This window comes from Micrasema longulum, unplaced genomic scaffold (assembly GCF_059751315.1).
Source record: "Micrasema longulum isolate JH-2025_06_02 unplaced genomic scaffold, ASM5975131v1 h1tg001236l, whole genome shotgun sequence".
Classification (NCBI taxonomy): Eukaryota; Metazoa; Arthropoda; class Insecta; order Trichoptera; family Brachycentridae; genus Micrasema; species Micrasema longulum.
Genome location: NW_028278423.1, coordinates 91,062 through 113,704, shown reverse-complemented (window position 1 = coordinate 113,704; position 22,643 = coordinate 91,062). Strand labels below are relative to the sequence as shown.

Sequence of the window (22,643 nt, the reverse complement as noted above, 5' to 3'; positions counted from 1 at the left end):
TTCTTTCGCTGTCCATTCGCTCTACAAGTCCAAACCAACGCAGCACCCCTTTCTTAATTCTGTCAATAATGCAAATTTTTTGTAATATGTATTTGTATATGAATAAATCAATATAAATATTTAATAAAGAATGCTAATATTTTTTTTATTTTTTTTTGTTAATAAATTTCATAAAAAGTAGATGATTTTTTTTAATTCCATACATATCTACTTTTTCACATCAAGTAAATGTTATCACTGTAACTCTCCAAAAAAGAGACTAACTCTTGTGCTTGGAGAGTGACTTACACTGTTGTAGTTATTTATTGTTTATTATAAGAGTTTATGTAATTTTAAATACGAGTATATGAGAAAAAAATAAAAACATAGGATACATAAAGAAAAAACATAAAACAATAATACATTCATACTAATTAAAATTTAATGTAGTTTTTACACGTGTTCAACAAATTTACTTTAAATTTATTGATTGATATATTCCTTTTAATAGTTTTTAGTTCGTTTAATAGTTTTATAGTTTTTAGTTTGTTAGTTCATTGGGAAGATTATTATAATTTTTTGCACCTTTGAAGACAAAGCTATTTTGACCATGACTTGTGTAATATTTAAGAATTTTAATATTATATTAGTATCTGAGTGACATCTCAATTTTTTTTAATTTTTTTATGTGTTTGTATAATAGAATTTATTTTATAAAGGGTGTCTACTGTGTGAACCTTAAATATTTTAAATAGACTTTCCGTATTGAATGTTGAGGGTTTCTTTAGAATTACTTCAATAATCAATCTTAATAATATGTAAATAATTTATTAACTTCAAAAACAAACAAAAAACATGGAGGGTAAAAAATACTTAAATTAGTTTAAGAGGAAACGCAGTCTCACTTATCTTCATGCAAACGTATTCCCGTTTTTTCTTCCTGGATTATGGCAGCACATCAAAGTTTTTTTTTTGTTGTTGATAAATTGTTTATTATGGTAACTTAAACCATCCAAAAAGCCATAAAAGCACTCAGATTTATCTACCGTCTTTGGACGTACGGCATATAAATACGATAACTATTCTTGAAAAACGCAAAAATTACTGACACAGAAAATTTCATGCTGATTTGAAATCTCGTTCTAAAAAAAACAACAATATCCATTCAGTTATAGGAGCGGAAAACGGGATAGCGAAATGTCGATTCTGTCGATTGTTAGGCATAACCTTAAAAGACTGATTTTTGGAATCTCAAAGTTCCGTCATATTACTCCACTACTTCGGGAATCACACTGGCTACATTTACCACAGAGGGTGGAATACAAACTTTGTTGGCTTATGTATAAGTCACTGCACAACTCTGCTCCGGAATATCTAAGGAAACTCTGCATTCCAAACGAACTAGCTGACAGACGTCTTACGCTTAGATCAGCTACATCAACGTCGAAAGGAAAAGTTATTATACCTCTACGCAAACAGCGCACTAAATTTGGCGAACGCGCATTTGCGGTCGCAGGCCCTACGGCATGGAATGCTCTCCCAGCAGAGATCCGAAACTGTGAGAGTAAAGTGATGTTTCGGAAGAAACTTAAAACCCACTAGCTCTCTAAATCATTTTAATAAATTCTTAGGATGTAGTGACAAAGTACATTATTTTTCTTAAATTAAAAAGTTAAAATTATATTTATATAATCACTTTGTAAAGCGCCCTTAAGGTATTATATTACGAAAATGGCGCCATATAAGTTATTTATAATAATAATAATTATTATTATTATTATTGATCAGTCCGACGTGCAGATTTCTGCACAGTATTGGGGAAGTATTTGCGAAAGACTGACATAAAAACAATCCTCTCAATAGACAATAATTGTTATAAAAAAACTCTAATCTCATGAATTTTAATCTCGTCATTTGTTGTCACAAAAACAAGGTTGTTTATTTCACAATATTATGCAAAAAGTAACACGCTACACAAATAATGACATGTTTGTTGTTTTTATTCTATTTTTTCCATTTAATTGGCACAAAAGATAATTTTTACGATACTTATCTAAATTACAGTGACCGTGGGGTTTTCAAATAATTCCTGTGTATATTAATTTATCCCTATGGGGCTTTTACATAGATTTACATCATAACGTCAGCCTAGCTTGTATAACTCAGGACCCAAACTTACTTTTATTCAGGGAAGAGTAAAATTTATTTTTAGTTTAGTAGCGAAGTTTTTTTAATAATACATATTTATTTTAATATTGGAACACTGCACGAATTTTTCAAATAATGGAATAAAAAATTAACACAGATGGATTATTTGAATTCTTAACAAAAAACACCAAAATATCATTTTTGAGCATTTGTGGATGACATGAGAAAACAACCTGCAACATAATAGTTCTAAAAAGATACAAAATACTATTTAAAAAATAAGAATGTGCGTGTAACAATATTTTGAGTTTGTCCAAATTTCTGTCGACAAGGGCTGTATTTTACGCCCTTGGACTTATTAAGAATTGGCGGCCTCCGTGGTGTAGTGGTCAAGACGCTTGATTCACGCACGGAAGGTTCCGGGTTCGATTCCCGATGAGAACACAAAAATTAAAATGTGATTTTTCTCAAGCCTGGGTGCTCTGTGGTGTAATTCACCACTCTAATTAGGCCTCCTAGCCTGTTGTGGTGCAAAAAAAAATGCAAAAGATTAACCTATTATTACAACGGACATCAATTTTCTCTTCACTAATATGTTCTCCATCTCTGTTGTAATGTGAAGGGCGGGCAGAAGAAACATGCGGAGTCATGATTTTTACGGATTTGAGTTAAGTATGCACCCGTGTGTCCTATCAAAATATCGTCATACACGCCCAATCATTGGCAAAACGTATTTGAAAATTTGGGCAAAGCTGAAGAAACGCGATCAGTCTGTATGATACGGAAAAGAAAGATTCGAAGTTCGCGCATAATTTAAAGAAACAAGCGTAGTCAGTCGCTGATCAGACGGATCTCAACAGAGAGAGTTAAAAAGTGCATATTACGGTAATTCTGTTCGTGAACTACACATTATCTGTGACTCAGCTGAAGGGCAAAATAATAACTTCACCATATTCAAATTCTGCTATTAATATCGGTCATATTGTCCAAGCACTTGACGAAAACTAACTTTGAACCCAAAATATTTTTTTTGGAATGTCACTTAGTTTAAAATACGTTTATTTTCCATATAATGAGGTTTATTTTTATATTAATCTTTTTATTTTATTTATTTTTTTATTTATTTATTTAATCCAATATAAAATACAAATACATAGTTAGAAAAAATGTTTATACAATAGGTACTGTACATTAAATATATTTTTATTTTTATTATTGGATGTAGCCACTCCACTGGCCCACAGGCACGTTCCGAAGTGTCGGTGTATTATTCATTTTATACTTAATTGTACACACTTTCACATCAATTGTGTAAAAATTCAAAAGAAATTAAAACATACCTACATCAATAAAACGAAAAAGGATTTTCAAGAAACTACAATTATATTCTTATATATGAAACATATTCCTCAGCTTCCTGTCTAGTCTTTTTAGCAATCCATTTATGGACTCTAGCTTTGAAAATATTGTTTTTCATTTTGTTTACCAATATGTCCTTGCTTAAAAAGTTGTATAGCTTAGGGGCCAGAAAAGTATAATGACTTTGTCCGTAATTTGTTTTTTTCTTTGGGAGCAGAAGTATGGTCTTTTGTCTTTGCCTAGTGTCGTAAATTTGTTGTCCGTCATTATGTATGTAAGGATTTTGATGGAAATGTCTTAAAATTGTCCATATGTATATTTGTCTTACGTCTAGTACTGGAAATTCTGTAAAAAGTCTGTCTGTAGAGTATTAATCTGCATAATACTTTTGTTTGCTGATCATTTTAACGACTATTTATTTAGAGTCATTCAAAAATGTTAATTAATTATAAATATGCTAAAAAAAGAAAAGCACTTCATTCATAGATAATGTTTAAAACGGTTTTGAAACTAAAAACCCGTGTTTCTTCCGCCTACCCTTTATATGATGATTTTAGTAACTCCTTGGGGGGTTAAATCCGGTCCTTGTACACAAAAATTTGGAAAAACTAAAAATATTGTTGATTAAAAGAACTGGTCCAAGAAATACAAAAACTGAAAAATGTTTTTTTTTTAGGCATTGCCTAGTACGACTGTGGGTCTGACTATCAGTTTAACTCGTGCAAAAAAGCAACGTTTTTCTGTCAATAAACGAGTTACTCATTTTCAATTTTCAATTTCAAACATCGCGATTTTTATTGAATTTAACTCTACTACTGTCACTGCCCCTTTAATTGTGAGTTTGCTAAAGAATATGGAGGACCGTTGTCGAATATTGTCATTCATCTTCATGACCATATTGCAAACATGAATGGTAGCAAAAACTGTATTTAATTGCATCACAATAGCCAATATCTATTATGGTAATTTTATAAATTTGATTTAGATCTAAATAGCTCCCTAGGGACGAAATCCAGCCCGTCTACAAACATTTCGACATACTCAAAACTTCTTGAATAAACTCTAACTAGTAATTGATAAAAAATGTTTTCAGGCGTTGCCTAGGAGGTGAATCGGTTCAGCCGAATGAATCTCACCCACACGATAAAGGTTCAGCTCTTTTACTTCACAAAAGTCAACAGATAGAAGAGTTGGAAAATGTGGAGGTTTAAACGTAGGCAGAATGGGTAATGTTACAGTGTGTAAAGTGGCCACTTAAACCAGCCAATGACAGTTCATAAGCATTGTAAATGCCAAGACTTCCATATTCCCTTCTCGAAAAAAATTCCCTTTCTGTTGCAACAAATTAAGATCTTAGCAACGTTTGATTAGATTATAATCGTCGTTATTTTTAAGTTTCCCAACTCCGACGCCCTTCATATAAGTCACCAAAAGCCAATAAACCAGCCAACGACAGGTCATACGCCCTGTACATATCTACATATCCACGTTCCCTTCTCTAAAATGTTCTCCATCTCTGTTGTCATATGAAAATAGTTTAATGATTTTTACAAATTTTCCGATCTTTGGTGAACCATATCATTTTCTTTGGGAAAACAGCACTTGATTATCAACGCTAATAAATAAAATAAATCTGTATCAATACGGATTTATTTAGAAGCTGGCGCATGTGGTATTTAGAGCATTAAGGTTGGGTTGTTTAACCATTAGTGATAGTCTAAAATCAAAAGTTAAAGTTTGAGTTTTTAAAAAGGATTCCCTTTTCCATGGAAAAAAATCTCTTTTCAAAGTTGTTACTATTACTTCTGATTCGGAAATATTACTACTGATCAAACAACAGGTTGTTTGATCAGTAGTAATATTTCCTTAACCAGTAGCAAACGACAGACCCGGTCTTAATGGATAATTGGTGTTATTCAAATATTTCATTCGAGGTAACAATAGTATGCGATATATGGAAGATACAAGTATTATTCTCAATTTTATACACAGATTATAATTAAAATACGTATTTAATCATGATATTCACAATCACAGTACACGAAACTCCAAAAATCTTCATGTATTTTGGTCAACAAAGTTCGGCAAAAAGTCTCCGGAAAATATTGACCATTCCCAATTTAATAAACAGCCCGTTAAACTTAAAAACGAAAAGTCAAATAGCTAATCTAAAAGAATAAGAATCAAAAAATATTACTTAAATATTTTTGACAGTGATAGTTATTAATATAATTCGTATAGATACTGTATAATACTGTGTTTTATGTTTCTAATATTGTTTTCGTACTATTTAGTATTGTATTAATTATATTATGTATTGTCACAAAAATGTTTTCTTTCTATGTACCGTCCCAAATGAGTTTTTTTATAACTCATGGGAAATTAATATCTTGTTCGTGTATTACACGTATATACAATGCGACATGTAGCAATTTTACAGAAAAGACTAATTTTTTTTTTTTTTTTATTAACAAAAAAATACGATGTATAACCTTATTCTATTGGTGTGTTTCTTACACAATTTAAATAAAAAAATAAATACGATTTTTTTTTATTAAAAAAAAAACTTCAATTGGATTTTTTGTAAAGTTAGCTACATGTTGCTTGGTAAATTTTGCCGTTCTTCGGTCGATATAAACATTTTTCACAAACAAATAAACAACAAAATAAAAGTATGTAGAATAACCCAGAAGACTATTTTTATTCAATTGAAAAAATGATTAAATAGACAATGAAAATAAATAACTTTTAAATAAATTTTTTTTGTAATAAGCTTTGCCTGAGCGTGTACATATTCTGTTTATAAGTTTTGTACATTAAAAACATCGCTAATCATTACGATTTTCAATGATGGTGGTGATGATGGCACAAATAAAAAAGAAAAATCGTTCTTCAATTGCTAAACTCTCATTGCTAACTCCGAAATACGTGTTTGTGATCTGATTGATCGTGTGTATGAGTACAATAACGTATTGGGGGACCCTAGTAAAGAGATTCAACATACCTGTTGAGTAAGCTCCGTTCGCTCCCGCGGTTTCTCGAAGCGCACTCGCACTACGTCTCCACACGACCGTACTTAGACCGGAGTCGTTCAAACTTGGAACGCGGCGCTCTTTTGTTTATTTTCGCTTTTCGCGGCGCTTTTCGGTCGCGCGGGAAACTGTGTTACTGGTGACAGCGATCTGTGCGCGCGTCGCTCACGGCGGCGGGACGGGTACTAACTTAGTATGCAAGTAATTATATTGGCGGGAGTTCGCGAACAACTCTGCGAATCCTCTGTGCCCTCTCTCCGCGTGCCTTGCCCTCCCCCGCGCGTCCCGCGCCGCCCGCCTTCCGCTCGTACATCTGGCGATCCTGCGATCTCTGCTTTGCTGACAGCCTTATAAATTCCATAGAACAAAAGCCAACGGAACAATGTTTAAATCACTCCTTTGTATTTATTCATAGATCATAGATTTTCAGCAGATCGGTAACGACTTATAAATCACATAGACTAAAAGATAGAATTATATCGAGTCATGATCGTCAAAACATCGTAACCGACTAATACAGTATTTTATAGAAGAACACTTCCTCCCTCAATTAACATGTAGTACACTCTTTAATAATTTTATTAATATCAATAAAATAAATCTCGAAACAAAACTTGGTTCTCAAAGTATATTCCTTATAAACGTGAAAGAAAAGGTATTATCCCGTAAAATTATGTCGGCTTTGTAATGTATTGGTCAACGCGTTAGCCTACCATGCAAGAGGTCTCAGGTTCGATTTCCGACATGACGAACACCAAATAATTATTTTTAAAATGTTTTTACCCTACAGTATTTCACAGACCCTGGACTGGCATCTGAAGCGTAATACTGATTATCTTACGTTCGTGTAACAAAAAAATAACAAGATACGCTGCGACTGGTGTACCAATGCTATGCCCCATGCACCATAAGGTCCAGAAAAGGAACGATAATGATTAAATATTTCTCCGGTTGGTTACGATGTTTTGGCCATCACGGCTCGATATTCACATAAATTCTTTTGTACCCTACATATTTTATTCATAGAATATTCGTGGGTTACAATCTATTGCTTGGAATAAATTACGCATGCCTGCCTCGTGGCACAGTGGTTAGCGCGTTAGGCGTATGCATAAGGCCCAAGGTTTAATTCTCGGCAAATAATTGAGATTATATACTTGTTTAAAAAGGCGTTTCTTCTAAATTTGTTGCAACAGAGGGAAAACATTTTGAAGAAAGGGAGTGGATTTATTGCCTAATGGCAACTTCTTCCAACCAACTGGTGATGATGATTTCACTAAATAGAGGTATTATTTAGTAATTTAACCTTTTTTTCTTTTGTTTTATTGCTCAAAAACTTTTATTTTTTTAAGTGCCAAAGTTGTATTAATTTTTTTATTATTATTATTTAGTTATTCTCAACTTTACTGTGTTACATTCATATTTAGTACATAAGATTTTCTCATGGCTATTGCTATCTTTATTTAGAAATGTTATGTTTCTTTTTAACTTTTTGTATTATATGTTCACTAAATTGTTTAGTTTTAATTATTCTATTATTTCATACTATGGACTACATGATTATTGTGCACTGCTGTGATTATTTCTGTAAATTATTATTTTTTTGTAAAATGTTCTTTATACCGTTGATGTATAAATAAATATTTTCAGGGCTTATAACCTGTCATTTATTTATTTAAAACTTCTATTACAAAGAATAAGTACTTTAGCGGACTTAATGCTAAAAGCAATATCTTCCAGCAAACCAAAAAAAAAGACTGATCAAAAGAAGAGATTGGTCAATTTGTAATAAAAAAACCATAAATAGATATAAAAAAAATACATATTTTAAAAAAAAAACCTAATTAATTAAAAATAACAGTTTTTTTTTATTGGGAGAAAAGACTTGCACATATTACTATAAATAAAAAAAGTACATTATATTATACACTTCAAATAATGAGGAATGTGGGATCAGATAATGAGTTTGGATAGAGAGAAAGTCATTGGCTGGTTTAGGTGGCCAGTTTTAATCCTGTGTAACATTCACCATTATTACCATATTACAACAGAAATGAAGAACATTTTAAAGAAGGCAATATAGATGTCTAGGCATCTACAGGGCTTATGACCTGTCATTGGCTGGTTTAAGTGGCCACTTTACACACTGTGTAACATTCACCATTCTGCCCATATTTGAACATCTATATTACTTCAACTCTTTCATCTGTTGATGTTTGTGAAGTTAAAGAGCTGAAACCTTTATTTATGCGAGTGAGATTCAATCTAATTGAATTATTTCACCTGCATACTAGGCAACGCCTGAAATTTTTATTTTTTCAATTTCTATACTTCTTCATGGACCAGGTGGATTTATCAACAATATTTTGAGTTTGTCCAAATTTTTGCAGACAAGGATTGGATTCAACTCCCTGGTGACACCACCATTCACCATTATGCCTGTGTTTAAACATCCTCATTTCCTCAACTCTTCCATCTGTTGATTTTTGTGAAGTAAAAGAGTTGAAACCTTTATCATGTGGGTGAGATTCATCTGGCTGAACTAATTCACCTACTACCTAGGCATCGCCTGAAAACAATTTTCCAATTTTTATGCTTCTTCTTTTACCATTTAGTTAATTCAGCAATGATTTTAGTATGTTCAAATGTTTGCAGATAGGCTGGATTTCCTTCCTAGGGAATTATTCGGATCCAAATATATTGCAACAGAGAGGGCACTTAAATATTTGACTACCGGACTGGCACTTGAAGGGTAAAATGCGCTGTAATTGGTGTACTATTGTAGTGCCCAATGTGAAGATAAGGGAATTATAATGATGGAACTGTATTTATCTATTGTTTCAAGCATTATCGACAATATCTAAATAATGAAAAGGGAACATAAAAGAATACATAAGGCCAGAAAAAACAAAAAAGGCGTAGGAAGACCACTGAATGGTGAACACAAGGTGAACAGATGACATCGTCCAGCTTACGGGTAATTAAAACTTTTTAGATTTTATTAGATTTTGAATAGGGTTGTGGCCCCCTGGCTAGTGTTTCGGACTCACGGATCAGAAGTCCGAGGTTCGTACATTAGTCTATCCCAATTTAATTTCCATATTCTAATAGTGAGTTTTTTAAACTCGTTAAAAATGGCAAATCATAAGAATGCAAATATGTATTTTTCTTTTACAAAAAAATATTAATACACCACTGCCTAGAAGAGTCGATTATCAATCATAAAGTTAGCTGCAGATAACTGCAATACAATGGGGCATAGGTACTCAGGTTGAGAATTGCAATAGTTTGTTACTCGTTTGTTATTAAACTAAAAACCAAACCATAAATTTGAAACGGTTTTGTTCTATCCATGCAATAGAGCTAAGGGGCTTCTCTAGCGAATATAATAACTAATAATAATATATAACTCTGAGAGTATAATATAATTTGTTATTACTGCTCGATTAACTAGAGCTGGCACGTTTGTTCCGGTTTGTCTGAAAAGGAAAACGTACATTTCATGTATAATGTATACTGCCAGTGACTACATGTGCATTAGACGCCATGGTCCTCAAAAGAAGAAATGTAGAAAAGCTCAAATGCACACAGCGATCTATTGAAAGACCCATTCTTGGTATGAGCCTAAGAGACAGAATAAGAAATGATGAAATTAGGAACAGAACCAGAATAGCGGATATCATGGATCGCGTGGCAGGACTGGAGTGAAAATGGGCAGGACATGTTGCGAGACAGGACCTCACAGATGGACCCCTAAAATTTTAAGTTTGCGACCTTGGGAGAAAAAGCGAGGCGTCGAAAGACCTCAAAAAGATGGTCCGACGACATAGCTGCTGTAGGGGGTAAAAAATGGCTGCAAGTAGCAACCGACCGAAAGAAATGGAAGGATATCGAAGAAGCATATATCCAATATCCAGCAGCGGAGGACAGAAGGTTGCATATGAAGAAGATGAAGGCACCTTCGCAAAACTTATGCAACGCATTTAAAATCTAGAGGATGTTGATTTAAAAAAGGTTATATTCAACTTTAACCATATGTGGTATTTTTTCGTGTTGGATTAGATGATTGTGTGTATGAAAAAAATACAATGGGTTTAGAAAATGCAATTTATTAATTAATTTTTACACAAGCACGTTTTTTATTTATAATAATATTTTGTGTTCAGCATTTTCAAAGAATAAAAATAGTAAAAAGGCTAGTTTTCTACTGCCATTTTCGAAATTTTTTTTTTGGAAGCGACACGCTATTTAAAAAATATACGAAGTTTTTTAAATTGATTTTTTTTCTCTAATTTTTAAATTAATTTACTTAAATTCATTATGCAAGTTTTTAAAATCAATATTCTGTACAATGTGTTTGTATAAGTTTTGCGAACGCGCCAGCACTAGATAATAGACCTATACATGATTAAATGAAAAAATATATGTATAAACCAACGTTTTTAAATCCATAGCTAAACATTCGATATATATTATTCTATTTTAACTATTAAGAATCGCAACAAAATTCAAACGAACACAAAAGCATCCTGTGTATATTTTATTACCATATCATTAGCAACTAACAAAGCAATTGTAGTATATATCACGCACATAAGCGCGTCTGGGCGCGAAAGAGACAGAGATTATTTTCATAATGCATACGGCATACGCCGTGCGATGTCATACCATACGCTTTTTTACAGACACTACACAATGCGTTTGTGTAAGTTTTGCGAACGCGCCAGCTTTAAATAATCGACCAGTAAAAGTGTTTCGCAAACAAGTCGCAGCTTCGCGAGAGCAAAAAATACTAAATATATGCTAGTTTTACGACATTATTTTTAAAAATGTATTTTTTTCAAATGGCAACAAATAGAAGAATTATGAGAAATATAAAATATTTTTAAAATGTTAGAAGAATTTTTAAGAGGCCTGTCCAGCAGTGGAACGAATGTGGCTAGCAATAAGTTGGTAAGAATTCATCTTCATCATACCCCTGTCCGCACCAGTTGATGCATAGGGCACTGCATTGGTACACTAAATGCAACGTATATCGATCATCTATTAAGTGAAGGCATGGTGGTCAGTCTAACTCTTATGTAAGAATACGGAGCTAAAATTCTGTTTTTTTTTTAACATAAATGTAGGCATATGTTAGTACTCGTAAATGGGCGTAATTAAAAAACACGTTCTTGTCTAAACTTCGTCGACATTTGAAAATCCTCATTTCTAGTAGGAATACTCGCGTACAATGTATCATAAATAACGGAAAACAATGGGCAATAAAAAACAGAACTTTTATTTAATATGCAAAATAAGTACTTACACGTGGCAATGAAACGCCTGCTGCCTGGTGCACTACCTCCATATTTACTAGTGATGTGCGTAACTCGTTATAATAATCGAATAATGGAAAATAATAATATTTTTTAATGTTTTATAAATAATTCAAAAGTGGTTTGTAAAAAAATGTAATGTCAACAGCAGTGGGAGAGTTATTTCTTTTTGATAAATGAAATAAATATATCTGAGTTTGTTTTAACAGAGAGGGGAAACATTTTTGAAAGGGGAATATACAAGGCTTTTGAACTGTCATTGGCTGTTTTTTTATTTTATTTATTTATTTTTGTTTTTTTTTACAATATACAAAAGAGGTAAAACAGAATATCAAAAAAATATTGGATACATACATTGTAATGAAATACACATTAATAGTAAAAATAGTAAACAAATAAATCCCACAAAGACATGGCCTGTTCGTGGGTATACAAGAAAATGTTAATGAACTTTTTCTCATATAATTAATAGACCGTTATAATATTTTTGTGTAACATAAGAAAGAGAAAATAAAATATTCTGTAAAAGATTATATGGTATTTTTTTTTATAATAATTAAAAAAGGAATTTTTTTTTTTTTAAACATAATAATATTCTTTATTATTTAAAGGGCAACAAAATATATCATAAAACAAGAGTTCATATCTTTCGTTTGAATCCAGGTGACCACTTTAAACAATGTGTAACATTCATTGTTCTGCCTATTTTTTAACATCCACATTTCCTCAACTCTTCCGTCTGTTGACTTTTGTGAAGTGAGAGAGCGGATACCTTTATCGTGTGGCCGTGTGGGTGAGATTCATCCGGCTGAACCAATTCACCTACCACGTAACGCCTAAATTTTTTTTTCAAATGTTCGTACTTCTTAAACCATTTATTTATTTTCTTTTATTCAGGAAACATACAGTACAGTTACAAAGTTTCATATTTTACACAATTAGACTTAATTCTAATGGACCAGTGAAGTTTCCATATTATAAAGCAATTATGTAAGGTTAATTATGAAAGTATAAAAAAGAGAAGGAAAAAGAAAAACATAAATGAAAGTTGTTTAAAAATTAAAATTTAAGTGAAAAAAAGATATTTTAAAGTTTGTAGTTTGTAGTGAGTATTTACAAATGGAAATAATATTAGAAATGAAGAAAATTTGTAAGAGTAATTAAAAATTAAGAATTGAAATAAAGAATGAAAAACATGCTCAGATTTAGTTTAATTAACAATGTTTTGAGTATGTCTAAATGTTTGTAAGGTTGAATTTCATCCCTAGGAAGTTATTTACATCTAAATTTGTTGCAACAGAGAGGGAAAACATTTTTGAGAAGAAAATAAGGAAGTCGGCAATTAAGACAGTCAGTTCGCTCGGCCATCACCTACGCGAAGTCTATCAAAACAACGCTCTCGCCAAAACGGTTTTCAAATTCCCGAGAGTGCTCAATTTTAAAAAAAATCCGCACTATCCGGTCCAGCTTGCACTGCCGCGTACGTTTGTGTTATTTATTTTGTTTTTCTGCGTATTCTTCTAGTGTTTTTTAGTGTCTGACAACGTTAAACAAATCCCTTATATCTTCATAAAACTTGGTGTCAAGTAGGTAGACACCTCCGACAATAATCTTGGACTCGTCCAGTGCCTCTTGCCGAAAGAAACCGAGAGAATACGAGCTAATCCGAGCGTGCCTCGCAAAAGTGTGTACACCCCTCGACGATTAATTTGGACTTGTCCGCCTCTCACTGCACCGAAGGAAGCCGAGGAGAACCGAGAAGAGCCGACCCGAGCGAAGTCGAGCTACGTTTCAGTGTTTAATTAGTGCATAATAATAAAATTTATAAAAATCAAACCACCCTGTGCGGTGCTACGTGACAACACGAAACATTCTTTCCACTGTTTTGTATGAAGCCAGTTGTACTAGAGTGGCACAGCAGAGTTGACTGAAATAATATTTTGCCGCGCCGCGCAGTGCTGACGTCAGTGTTGTATAGTGCACTACACTTCACAACGCGTCAATCCGCATTCGACGTTAATATCTGTCCTCTTCTAAATGTTTTATCCAGTTTTTTTTTTTGCGTTACCCTCTACCTTTTACTATTCCTCCGACATCCTGAAGTAAGTAATTATAAAATCTCTCGGTATCTGTTTTAAAATTAGTTTTGTCTGTGTCCAGGCGGATGAAGATAACAGCTTTGGCTCTGAATTAGAACCAGAACGCTTTATTTCATTATTTTATTTATTTAGTTTTCTTTGTAAATTTACAGGGTAATTTAAATTTGCTTACTAGTGTAATATTATAAAATAAATATACCTTAATTATTTTTTATCAGTAAAGCTTTATTTAAAATAAAAAACAATACTCAAAGAAATAAAAATTAGTACAACTCAGGTTGAACTTGCCAAAAAAGAGTCAGGCTCTTATGTTTGGCAAGTGAAAAAAATAATATAAAATAGAATACATAACAAATAAAAATAATAAATAAAAGAAAAATTTGTAAAAATATAACACTTTTAAAAATTACTAATCCCTACACCTAATCGGCCTCGTGACGTAATGATTAGCGCGTTCGCCTACCATGCGAGAGGTCTCAGGTTCGATTCCCGACATGGTTGAAATGAAATATTAATTTAAATGGGTGTTTTCACACCAAAATATTTCATAGCCCCTGGACTGGTACCTGAAGAGTAAGACTGATCATCTTACCTTCATGTAACAAAAATTATCGATATACGCTGCGATTGGTGTACCAATGCAGTTCCCTATGCACCATTAGGTGCGGAAAGGGAATAATGAATGTTCAAACCATTTTCAAACATTTATAGTAAAGAAAACCCTGGGGTGATATTCCAAACGCTCTCGCGGCCGTAGACAACACTTCTTTGTCTCGTGTGTTTTTAATGTAAATTCGCGAGATAAAAGTGTTTTCTACGGCCACGTGAGAGATTCAGCATAGCGCCCCTCGGCGAGTTTTTTGACTGGATGGCTACTCTCAGGTATAAATCCTAAAAAGGGAAATCGTGGGCATTTGGTGTTCCAATGCACTGCCCATGCACCATCGGTTGCTGATAAAGGGATGATGATGAAAAATAGCGTAAAATATTATTTATTTGGAAATTTCTGCACCTAGAAACTTTTCTTGTCCTTCCTTTCTGCCTCCTAACAATGCAAAGACACTGATATTCCTTCATCAGAGTCTTCCATATCGTTCGACGCTCGAAATGCAAATGGCTGATATAATGACGCGTACTGTCGCGCAGAGCTACTGCAGTTGTAGTGCGTTTAGTAAGTGAAGTGAAGCACCGCGCCACTGTAGTGCCGCGTCCTCGCAGTCCTGTATCTAAAATGGCTGAAAGATTCTGGAAAGGCAGCAGAAGAAAGCAATCTTCGAATCGTCCTGAAACATATTGAATGACCCTAAAATGCTTTCTAAATACTGAGGACTTCGTGAAAAGAGATCAGAGCTCCGTTGAATCGGTAAGTATTTTTTTTTTGCATTTTTCGCATATTTCTCCCTTTTATTTATATGTGTTTATTGTTGTGCACTCAGTACTATGTTGGTATAATTTTTATTTTATTTATTTTATTAAAATAAACGGCACTTAGTGCCTTTTACATATAAGTTGCATATAATAAAATACATACATGTAAGTGAAATAAGTAAAATATAGTATTTAAAACAAATTATTACTGAACAGTTATTTACAAATTAAGGAGCCATAAAAAAATAAGATACACAGTTTAAAAATTATATTACTAGTTATAAAAATACTTGAAAAGTTAAATATTTGGTCATATAAATATTTTGAACATGTAATAAAAAGAAATAAGAAAGCAACACATATTAAAAAAAAATTAAAACATTTTTGAATAACACTAAACGAAGATTTTTCTTTTTTAAATTACATGTATTATTATTCAAAACTACTACTTAGGTTACAAATATACATATAAATACATGCTGATAAAAAAATAATGATAAGAGAAATATTTTGTACTTTTAAATAAAATCAAGAAAAGAAATGTAAAAGAAACATCAATAAAGAAATTTAAACAATTTTGAAGAATACTTAATGATAAAAAAAATGTTATGTAGAACTATTAGTTTTATCCTATCCATGAAATACAGGTGAAGGGCTGTCCTATATAAACTAAACTTAACATGCAGTGAGTCACCAACGTCTTGGTACTTATTGCCTAGAGCGTGAAGTCTATTGATGACTGCATTTTTACGTATGGTATAATACAATAATATTATTTCAAAAAAACATAAACCTTACACAACACAATATATAAAACAATTTCTGAACAGGACAACAAAATGTGACGAGAATATGTATAACACGTGACTCTATTGGTGTTGGTATCTCCATTGTTGTGAATACGGAGTGTAGCTTATGGAGTGGAGTATAATTTATGTTCCTCAGTGTTAATATTTTTACATTAATTAATGTCAATCGTTTTACTTATTAGGTTGGCACTTTACCCAATACTTAATCAGCGTTATTTATTTTACGTATAAAGATATAGATAAGCGTTTAAACCCTTAACTTAAGTAGGAAAAGGAAGCGTGTTGTGGCTGAATCTTAGTTTTTTTAAAATATATATTTGGACCCCTGTATTTAGTAGCCTTACGTGTCATGTACAAGGCTAAGGTACTCGGAAAAAATCGTTTTTGTTTGTCTTGGAAATGGGATGTTCGATCACTGATTTTAGTTTATTACCTTTATGAGTCCAATCACCATTGTTCAAGAACAATGGCGCGTGATAACTATTTTTAACTACAGTGTGGATATCTGCATTCTGCTTCAAGATTATGGCGTTGTAGTTCTGACTGAATCACAAAAAGGATATTCTAGAAAATCCTTTAATAAAACCAAAGATGTAATTTTTGTAAGAAAACAAATTAAACGTAGTTATGCAGAAGGCAGCCCGCCATAGAAATATGAAACTAATATAATAGCACTTTTATGAAAATAGTGAATAATCAAATCCGCACGACTGTCGGAATATTTTTTACTTTGACAAATGACAAATAATACATACATTCATTTTTTATAATCCAAAAAATAATGCAAGTATGTATTTGACCAGTTTTAATTATGTTATAATCTGGCTAACCGCACAACGTAAAATGTGCATTTTGCAGAAAACAGCCAGCCCTAATAAAACTCTGGTGTAGGTTATGTCATTATGTATTGAACATATTATTTTGTATTTATATTAGGATACTTAATTGTAAAAAATCACTTAAATCATTTGTTATAATAACTTGAAAGTTATTTTATTATATGTTAAAGGAAATTTAGAGATTTTTTCAAAGTCTGGCTGACCACACAAGCTAAAATATGCATTTGCAGAAAACAGCAAGAATTCATATTAAATAATACCTCATACAAAAGTTGAATGTATGAGGTGACATTCTGTTTTAAAACACATATTTTTATTACAGATATTTTATTTTAGGAGCTAGGTCAACTAACGCGAATTTTAAATGAGTTGCCACAACCTGCCCCGACACAACACGCCCCCCCCCCCCCTCTACACCTAACATTATAACATACGAAAATAATAAAAGATTTGGAGTGACAGGGGCAATGTTTCATACTGTATTTCTTCATAAGGTTATTGTCAGAAAACAAGTTTCTTTTAATTTAGGTCAAAGCGTCTTCAAAAAAAGTTTCTCAACTTATCGTTACGTATTTTTTTTATTTGAAAATTTATTTATAAACCCTTACGGATTATTACATTCATTTTATATAAAATAATATATACATTTTTCATTCATACTCTGTTGTTCAAAATAATATTTTTTACTTCTTTTGAAAAGTTTGTCTGAGTCTTTTGTTTAGTTTTGTCTGGTAGTTTATTGTATAATTTCAGTCCCTGGTTCATTAGTCTTGATTGTCCTTGTCTTGTTTTAGAAAGTTGTATATGGTATTTGTCTGATATTCTCGTATTATGTCCATGTTGACTACAATTTTTTACAAGTTTTAGTTCTTCGTCTACAATTACATTAGTGGCTAATTTATGGATAAATTTTAATGATTCTAGTTGAAAGAGTTCAGTTATATTTAATTGCTTAGTTTGATTAAAAAGTTCTCTAGTTGCAGTTAGATAGGGAAGGTCATATACTAACTTTAATATTTTATTTTGATGTCTTTGTAGTCTGTTTATGTCATTTTGATATCCTGCTCCCCATAGTAGTTGCGTATAACATATTTTAGTTTTTTTATAGGCTTCATACATTAGAATTTTTTCCGTTTTTGGAACAAAATTTTTGATTTAAAAAAAAAGACTCGATAATGTCGCCACTTTGCTAATTAAATTGTTGATATGAATTGTCCGTGTTAATTGTCTGTCTATTGTTAGTCCTAAGTATTTAACATGTATATTGCCCTAGTGCGAAGTCAACTCGAGTATAACTCAGTTATATGGTCACCGCATTACAGGGTTCATGTTAAGGACATCGAAAGAGTTCAGCATAAATTTTTGCGTTTTATCAATTTTAAATTAAGTATACCGATCGAATACATAAATTACTAATACTTAAATGATTATTTACACATCCAAACATTAGAAAACAGACGAAAATTAAATGACTTGCTTTTTTTGTTTAAAATAATAATGTCGATGTTCGATTGTTGTGAACTTATCAATTTGATTAATGTGCGAGTGCCTGGTCGAGTTACCCGATGTAATACTTTGTTCTACTGCGGTCCATCATCGACCAATTAACACTGTTCCTTTATTTTATTTCTTTATATTGTGTTTTTTTTTTTAATCTATGTTGTTTATATACTCATCTTCTTTTTTTTATACAAACTTTACTTCTTAACACTGTTCTATCTTTTGTTGCTTTATATTGTATTTTTTAAATTTAATGTTGTTTATATACTTATATTTTGTAAAACTTTGTAAAAAAAAAAAAAAAATGTTCAATTTCAGTAAGTCGTTCATTATTTATGTAAGCGTCTATTTTATGACATTTTTTTCCAGATACGTATCTCAATATTATCAAACAGCATGGCGATCGGATATTCGCGAGAACAGTTTAAATGTGTTATTCTACTATAATATGTCCATCAAACGGTTACTCTCATCACTAATATATTAATACTTAACACATTACGCAAGAGATATAACATCTAATTCGGAATTAGTTTTGTGTGTTCACTCGGGATGGCAGGGGCCAACGGACACACGGACACACGGACAGTGGTATTAGGAAGTGACTTCATGGCGTCAGCCTTGACCGGTGGTTTTAATTGGCGCGGAATGTTAAGCCACTAATTGTTATCCCAGGCTCGATGGCGGTCATCTCCGGTTAGAAGTGGATAAATTGTGGGACTGGGAGATGAGGATTAATCCTCCTATTCATTATTACCACACGCGGGAACACCGCCATCTTGCGATGCGCCAATTAACAATATTCATTAAACAAGCGTTACTGGAAAACTAGAGCAGGGCTCGTATTACAAAGGGACGGTTATAGTTCAATATAGTCAACTCGAAGTTTCAATTCAAATCATCTATATTGTAATATGGAAATATTACTTTTTTGGCAACTTTAAATTAACTGCGCACCCCGACCCAGGAATGATTGTGCTCTGCAATGGTTGGGAAAATATTTATTCTCTCGTTTAATGTAATTTGCATTTTAAAAAAAATGATAGCTATTTGTAAAGTAAACAAACAAACAAACAAACAAACCACTAAGCAGTTTCCTCGCAGAGGTAGGAACAGGATACACATGTCTTTGCGTAAGATATGTCCATCTTCAACCGTTTGTTGAATTTATTAATTCTCGATCTTCCTCGTTTTCTGCATCCATCATCATTCGCCTCCCAAATCCTTTAAGCTCTTCTTTGCTGTTCTTTCGCTGATTCGCTATACATGTCCGAACCAACACAGCACTTTTTTGAATGTATCAGTAATGCTTGTCTCAGCCTTAGATAATGCACGGATCTCGACATTTGTCGTACATAGTTTTACCCTCGGAGCAATAATTCTTTAAAGAAGCCCTTGAGCTCTATTGAACTAACTCGAACTCTATTGAGTCTCCATTCGTCCCTACACCCTGCGGCTCTTCTCCAATTCGTCAGGCCAATCGCTTTCCACACTATCCAGCCATCTTAATTTTGGCCTGCCTCAGCTTCGTCTGCCTTCCGGAGTGATATAAATAATATTTTTTGGGGTGCGGTTATCATTCATTCTGTGCACATGACCCAACCACTGTAATCTTCTTATTTTGATAAATTGTGCAATGTTGGGTTCGCCATACAGTGCCTCTAATTCGTGATTAACCCGTCTCCTCCACACTCCGTTTTGGTTGACAGCACCAAATATCTTCCTAAATTTTTTTCTTTCTAATACTGATACCATATTTTCATCTCTTTTGGTCATAACCCAGTATTCGGCACCATACGCAATGACCGGTCTGAGAAGAGTTTTGTTGGGACGCATTTGTCATTTGTTGCACAGAACAAAAGCGTTCAAAATTTGCGGTTTGCTTTTATTTTGATTTTTAGTTTAACAACAAACGTGTAATGGGTGATTTCGGTTAGCGTAGATTTAGGCTGTACTGCTGTAACCTGTTGTTAATTTCGTGGTCAATAATCATAAAATGTTTTTTTTCCGGATGGACGACTCTATTAGGTTATTACTCTAAGGTTATTTAATTAACACACATTTGCATTTTTACAGCATTCAGCCTACATTCCATACTTCCCTCCCGCGGCCGTCAGGACTCGGCACCAGACTATGTACATGTAAAAGATCAAGTTAGTGCAGGGCATTGGTAAAATAAACCAAAGTAGGATTCAAAATGCCGAACAGTCTTCTAGTGGAACGGAAGGCCTGTCGATGACTGTCAACAGGCCGGCTTCTTCTGAAGAGTTTTAAGTGGTTTCCTCTTCACTAGAACGAATGCTAGAGAACTTCCTGATTGACCCACTATAGAATATTCCTCCTGCTACCAACACTTATGAAATAGAAGCTTATGAAAAGCGAAAGATCCACCTTTTTGAATGTATATAATAAGCGAGGTAAATAATGAATGCAACCCCCATATAAATAAATGAAATTTGAAACAGACGACTCAAATGTTAAATTGCTTAAAATTAGATCCTTTTTAAAGCACTTCTTATATGGTACATAAAAACATTATGAAGTAAAGTTTTGTAAGTATACTTAATGATGTTTAATCTTTAATTTTTAACATAGAGTATTTTGTGTAGTTCTACGTGTTGGTATATTAATATTTATTAAATTTAGGAGTTCGCAACATCCAATTTAGAGTTAATGATTTTATTTAAAAATATTGACTGGTAAGGTCAGTTATTATGGCACTGAGCAGTATTTTTTTTTACACAGTACAAATACATAATATAGGTATACCATTTACGTGTCCCTGTTGTTTAGTTTTTAACTATTTTTTTTAAAACGCAAGAACGTATCGATACAGAATATGTATTATTTAAGCTTTGTATTTCGTTCTTTAAATGCTGTTCCTCTCTAAGAAAGAGACACGCTCTTGTGCTTGGAAAAAGAATTAAACTGAGTTAATAGTAGGTACAAGTATTAACGTATTTTAAGTAAAAACATAACCAAGTTGTATTTTCACAACGCGTTTCTTTAATTTTATTTTCAATTTATTTATATAAATATATATTTTATTTTTTAAATTTCTTTAGGAAGGCCAAATAATATTTGCCCTAATGTTTTTTTGTAATTTCAAAGAGCATTATCATGTTCTCAACTAATTTTAAATACTAAATGTTATTGAATATTTGAAAATCATTATCATTATTCCCTTTCCTCACCTAATGGTGCTTAGGGCACTACATTGGAATACAAATCGCAGCGTATATTGATCATTTTTGTTACATGAAGGTAAGATTGTGTTGTAAGTTCAATGTACCATCTTCTATATGAATTATATGAACAAGCTTATGTTTTTTTCCCAAGTAAATAAATAAATTATATGTTTTAGTTTATCAGTGTAATATGACTATGTTGAGCAATTGCAATATTAAATGACAGTCATAACAAGACATTATGTTTATTAAAGTTAGCAAATAATAAACTCCTTTGTAATAAGACTCCGTTATAAACAGTGCAGTACAAATGACTCAAATACAGATAAGTTTCGGATAATATTGCAAAAGACTGCAGCATAGATTAATTTACTACTAAGCATGTTGTCCAGATGCTCTTTGAAATATATGTATGTTTATTTAATAATATTTCATTTTTATTTTTGCCATTCTTTAATTATTTTTTATTTAAAAGGCTTACGTCTTAGACAAAGTATAAAATAATATATGTATGTATATTTTTTACTTTATAAGTCATATGACACCAAGTATTTTACAAGTATAATATGTTGAATTTCATTCCTAGGAGTTACAACAACACAATTCGGGACATAAATAATATTAGCGTTTAGAAAATAACACATATTGAGAACAACAAAGAAACAAAGCAAGTTTAGCAGCACCTTTATAACTAAATATACAATAACGTATAAATAAAATATATACGCCTTAAACCTTTTCTCACACAAGCAGAATATATATATATAAAAAACGCTTTTAAGAATAAAAAAAGTAGTGAATATACTAAGGGAGATAAGGTCATTAACATCACACGCCATGCAGATGATGCTGCCATAGTGATGATGAGAACACATCCATCTCAGTTAGTAAACATCTGGATGCCTAAGAAATGTCGTATAGTACAATGAACACATGATTATTGGAAACATAATTCGGATATAGAAAACGTGTCAGACCAAATCATGGTGTATACAACATGTATT

The 22,643-nt window shown here is 32.3% G+C and overlaps 1 protein-coding gene and 1 pseudogene across 9 annotated transcripts in view; one reads left to right on the top strand and one right to left on the bottom strand.

Annotated features, from left to right (window-relative positions):
- LOC148276343 (excitatory amino acid transporter pseudogene) overlaps positions 1 to 6,740 on the bottom strand; it is a 52,700-nt pseudogene extending 45,960 nt beyond the window's left edge. Inside the window, exon 1 of the transcript XR_015823778.1 lies at positions 6,491 to 6,740. The product of XR_015823778.1 is annotated as an excitatory amino acid transporter pseudogene (transcript). The remainder of the gene's footprint in view (positions 1 to 6,490) is intronic.
- A 6,472-nt stretch (positions 6,741 to 13,212) lies between these two features.
- LOC148276340 (uncharacterized) overlaps positions 13,213 to 22,643 on the top strand; it is a 56,894-nt gene continuing 47,463 nt past the window's right edge. For 2 of the 8 annotated variants that reach the window (XM_088234419.1, XM_088234416.1), the window contains exon 1: positions 13,949 to 15,298. Coding sequence is in view for 3 of the 8 variants with exons in the window: in XM_088234412.1 (XP_088090538.1) it covers positions 13,874 to 13,938 (65 nt within the window). In the remaining 5 variants the exon portion in view is untranslated. The other 6 variants (XR_015823776.1, XM_088234412.1, XM_088234413.1 and 3 more) reach the window with 6 other exon arrangements.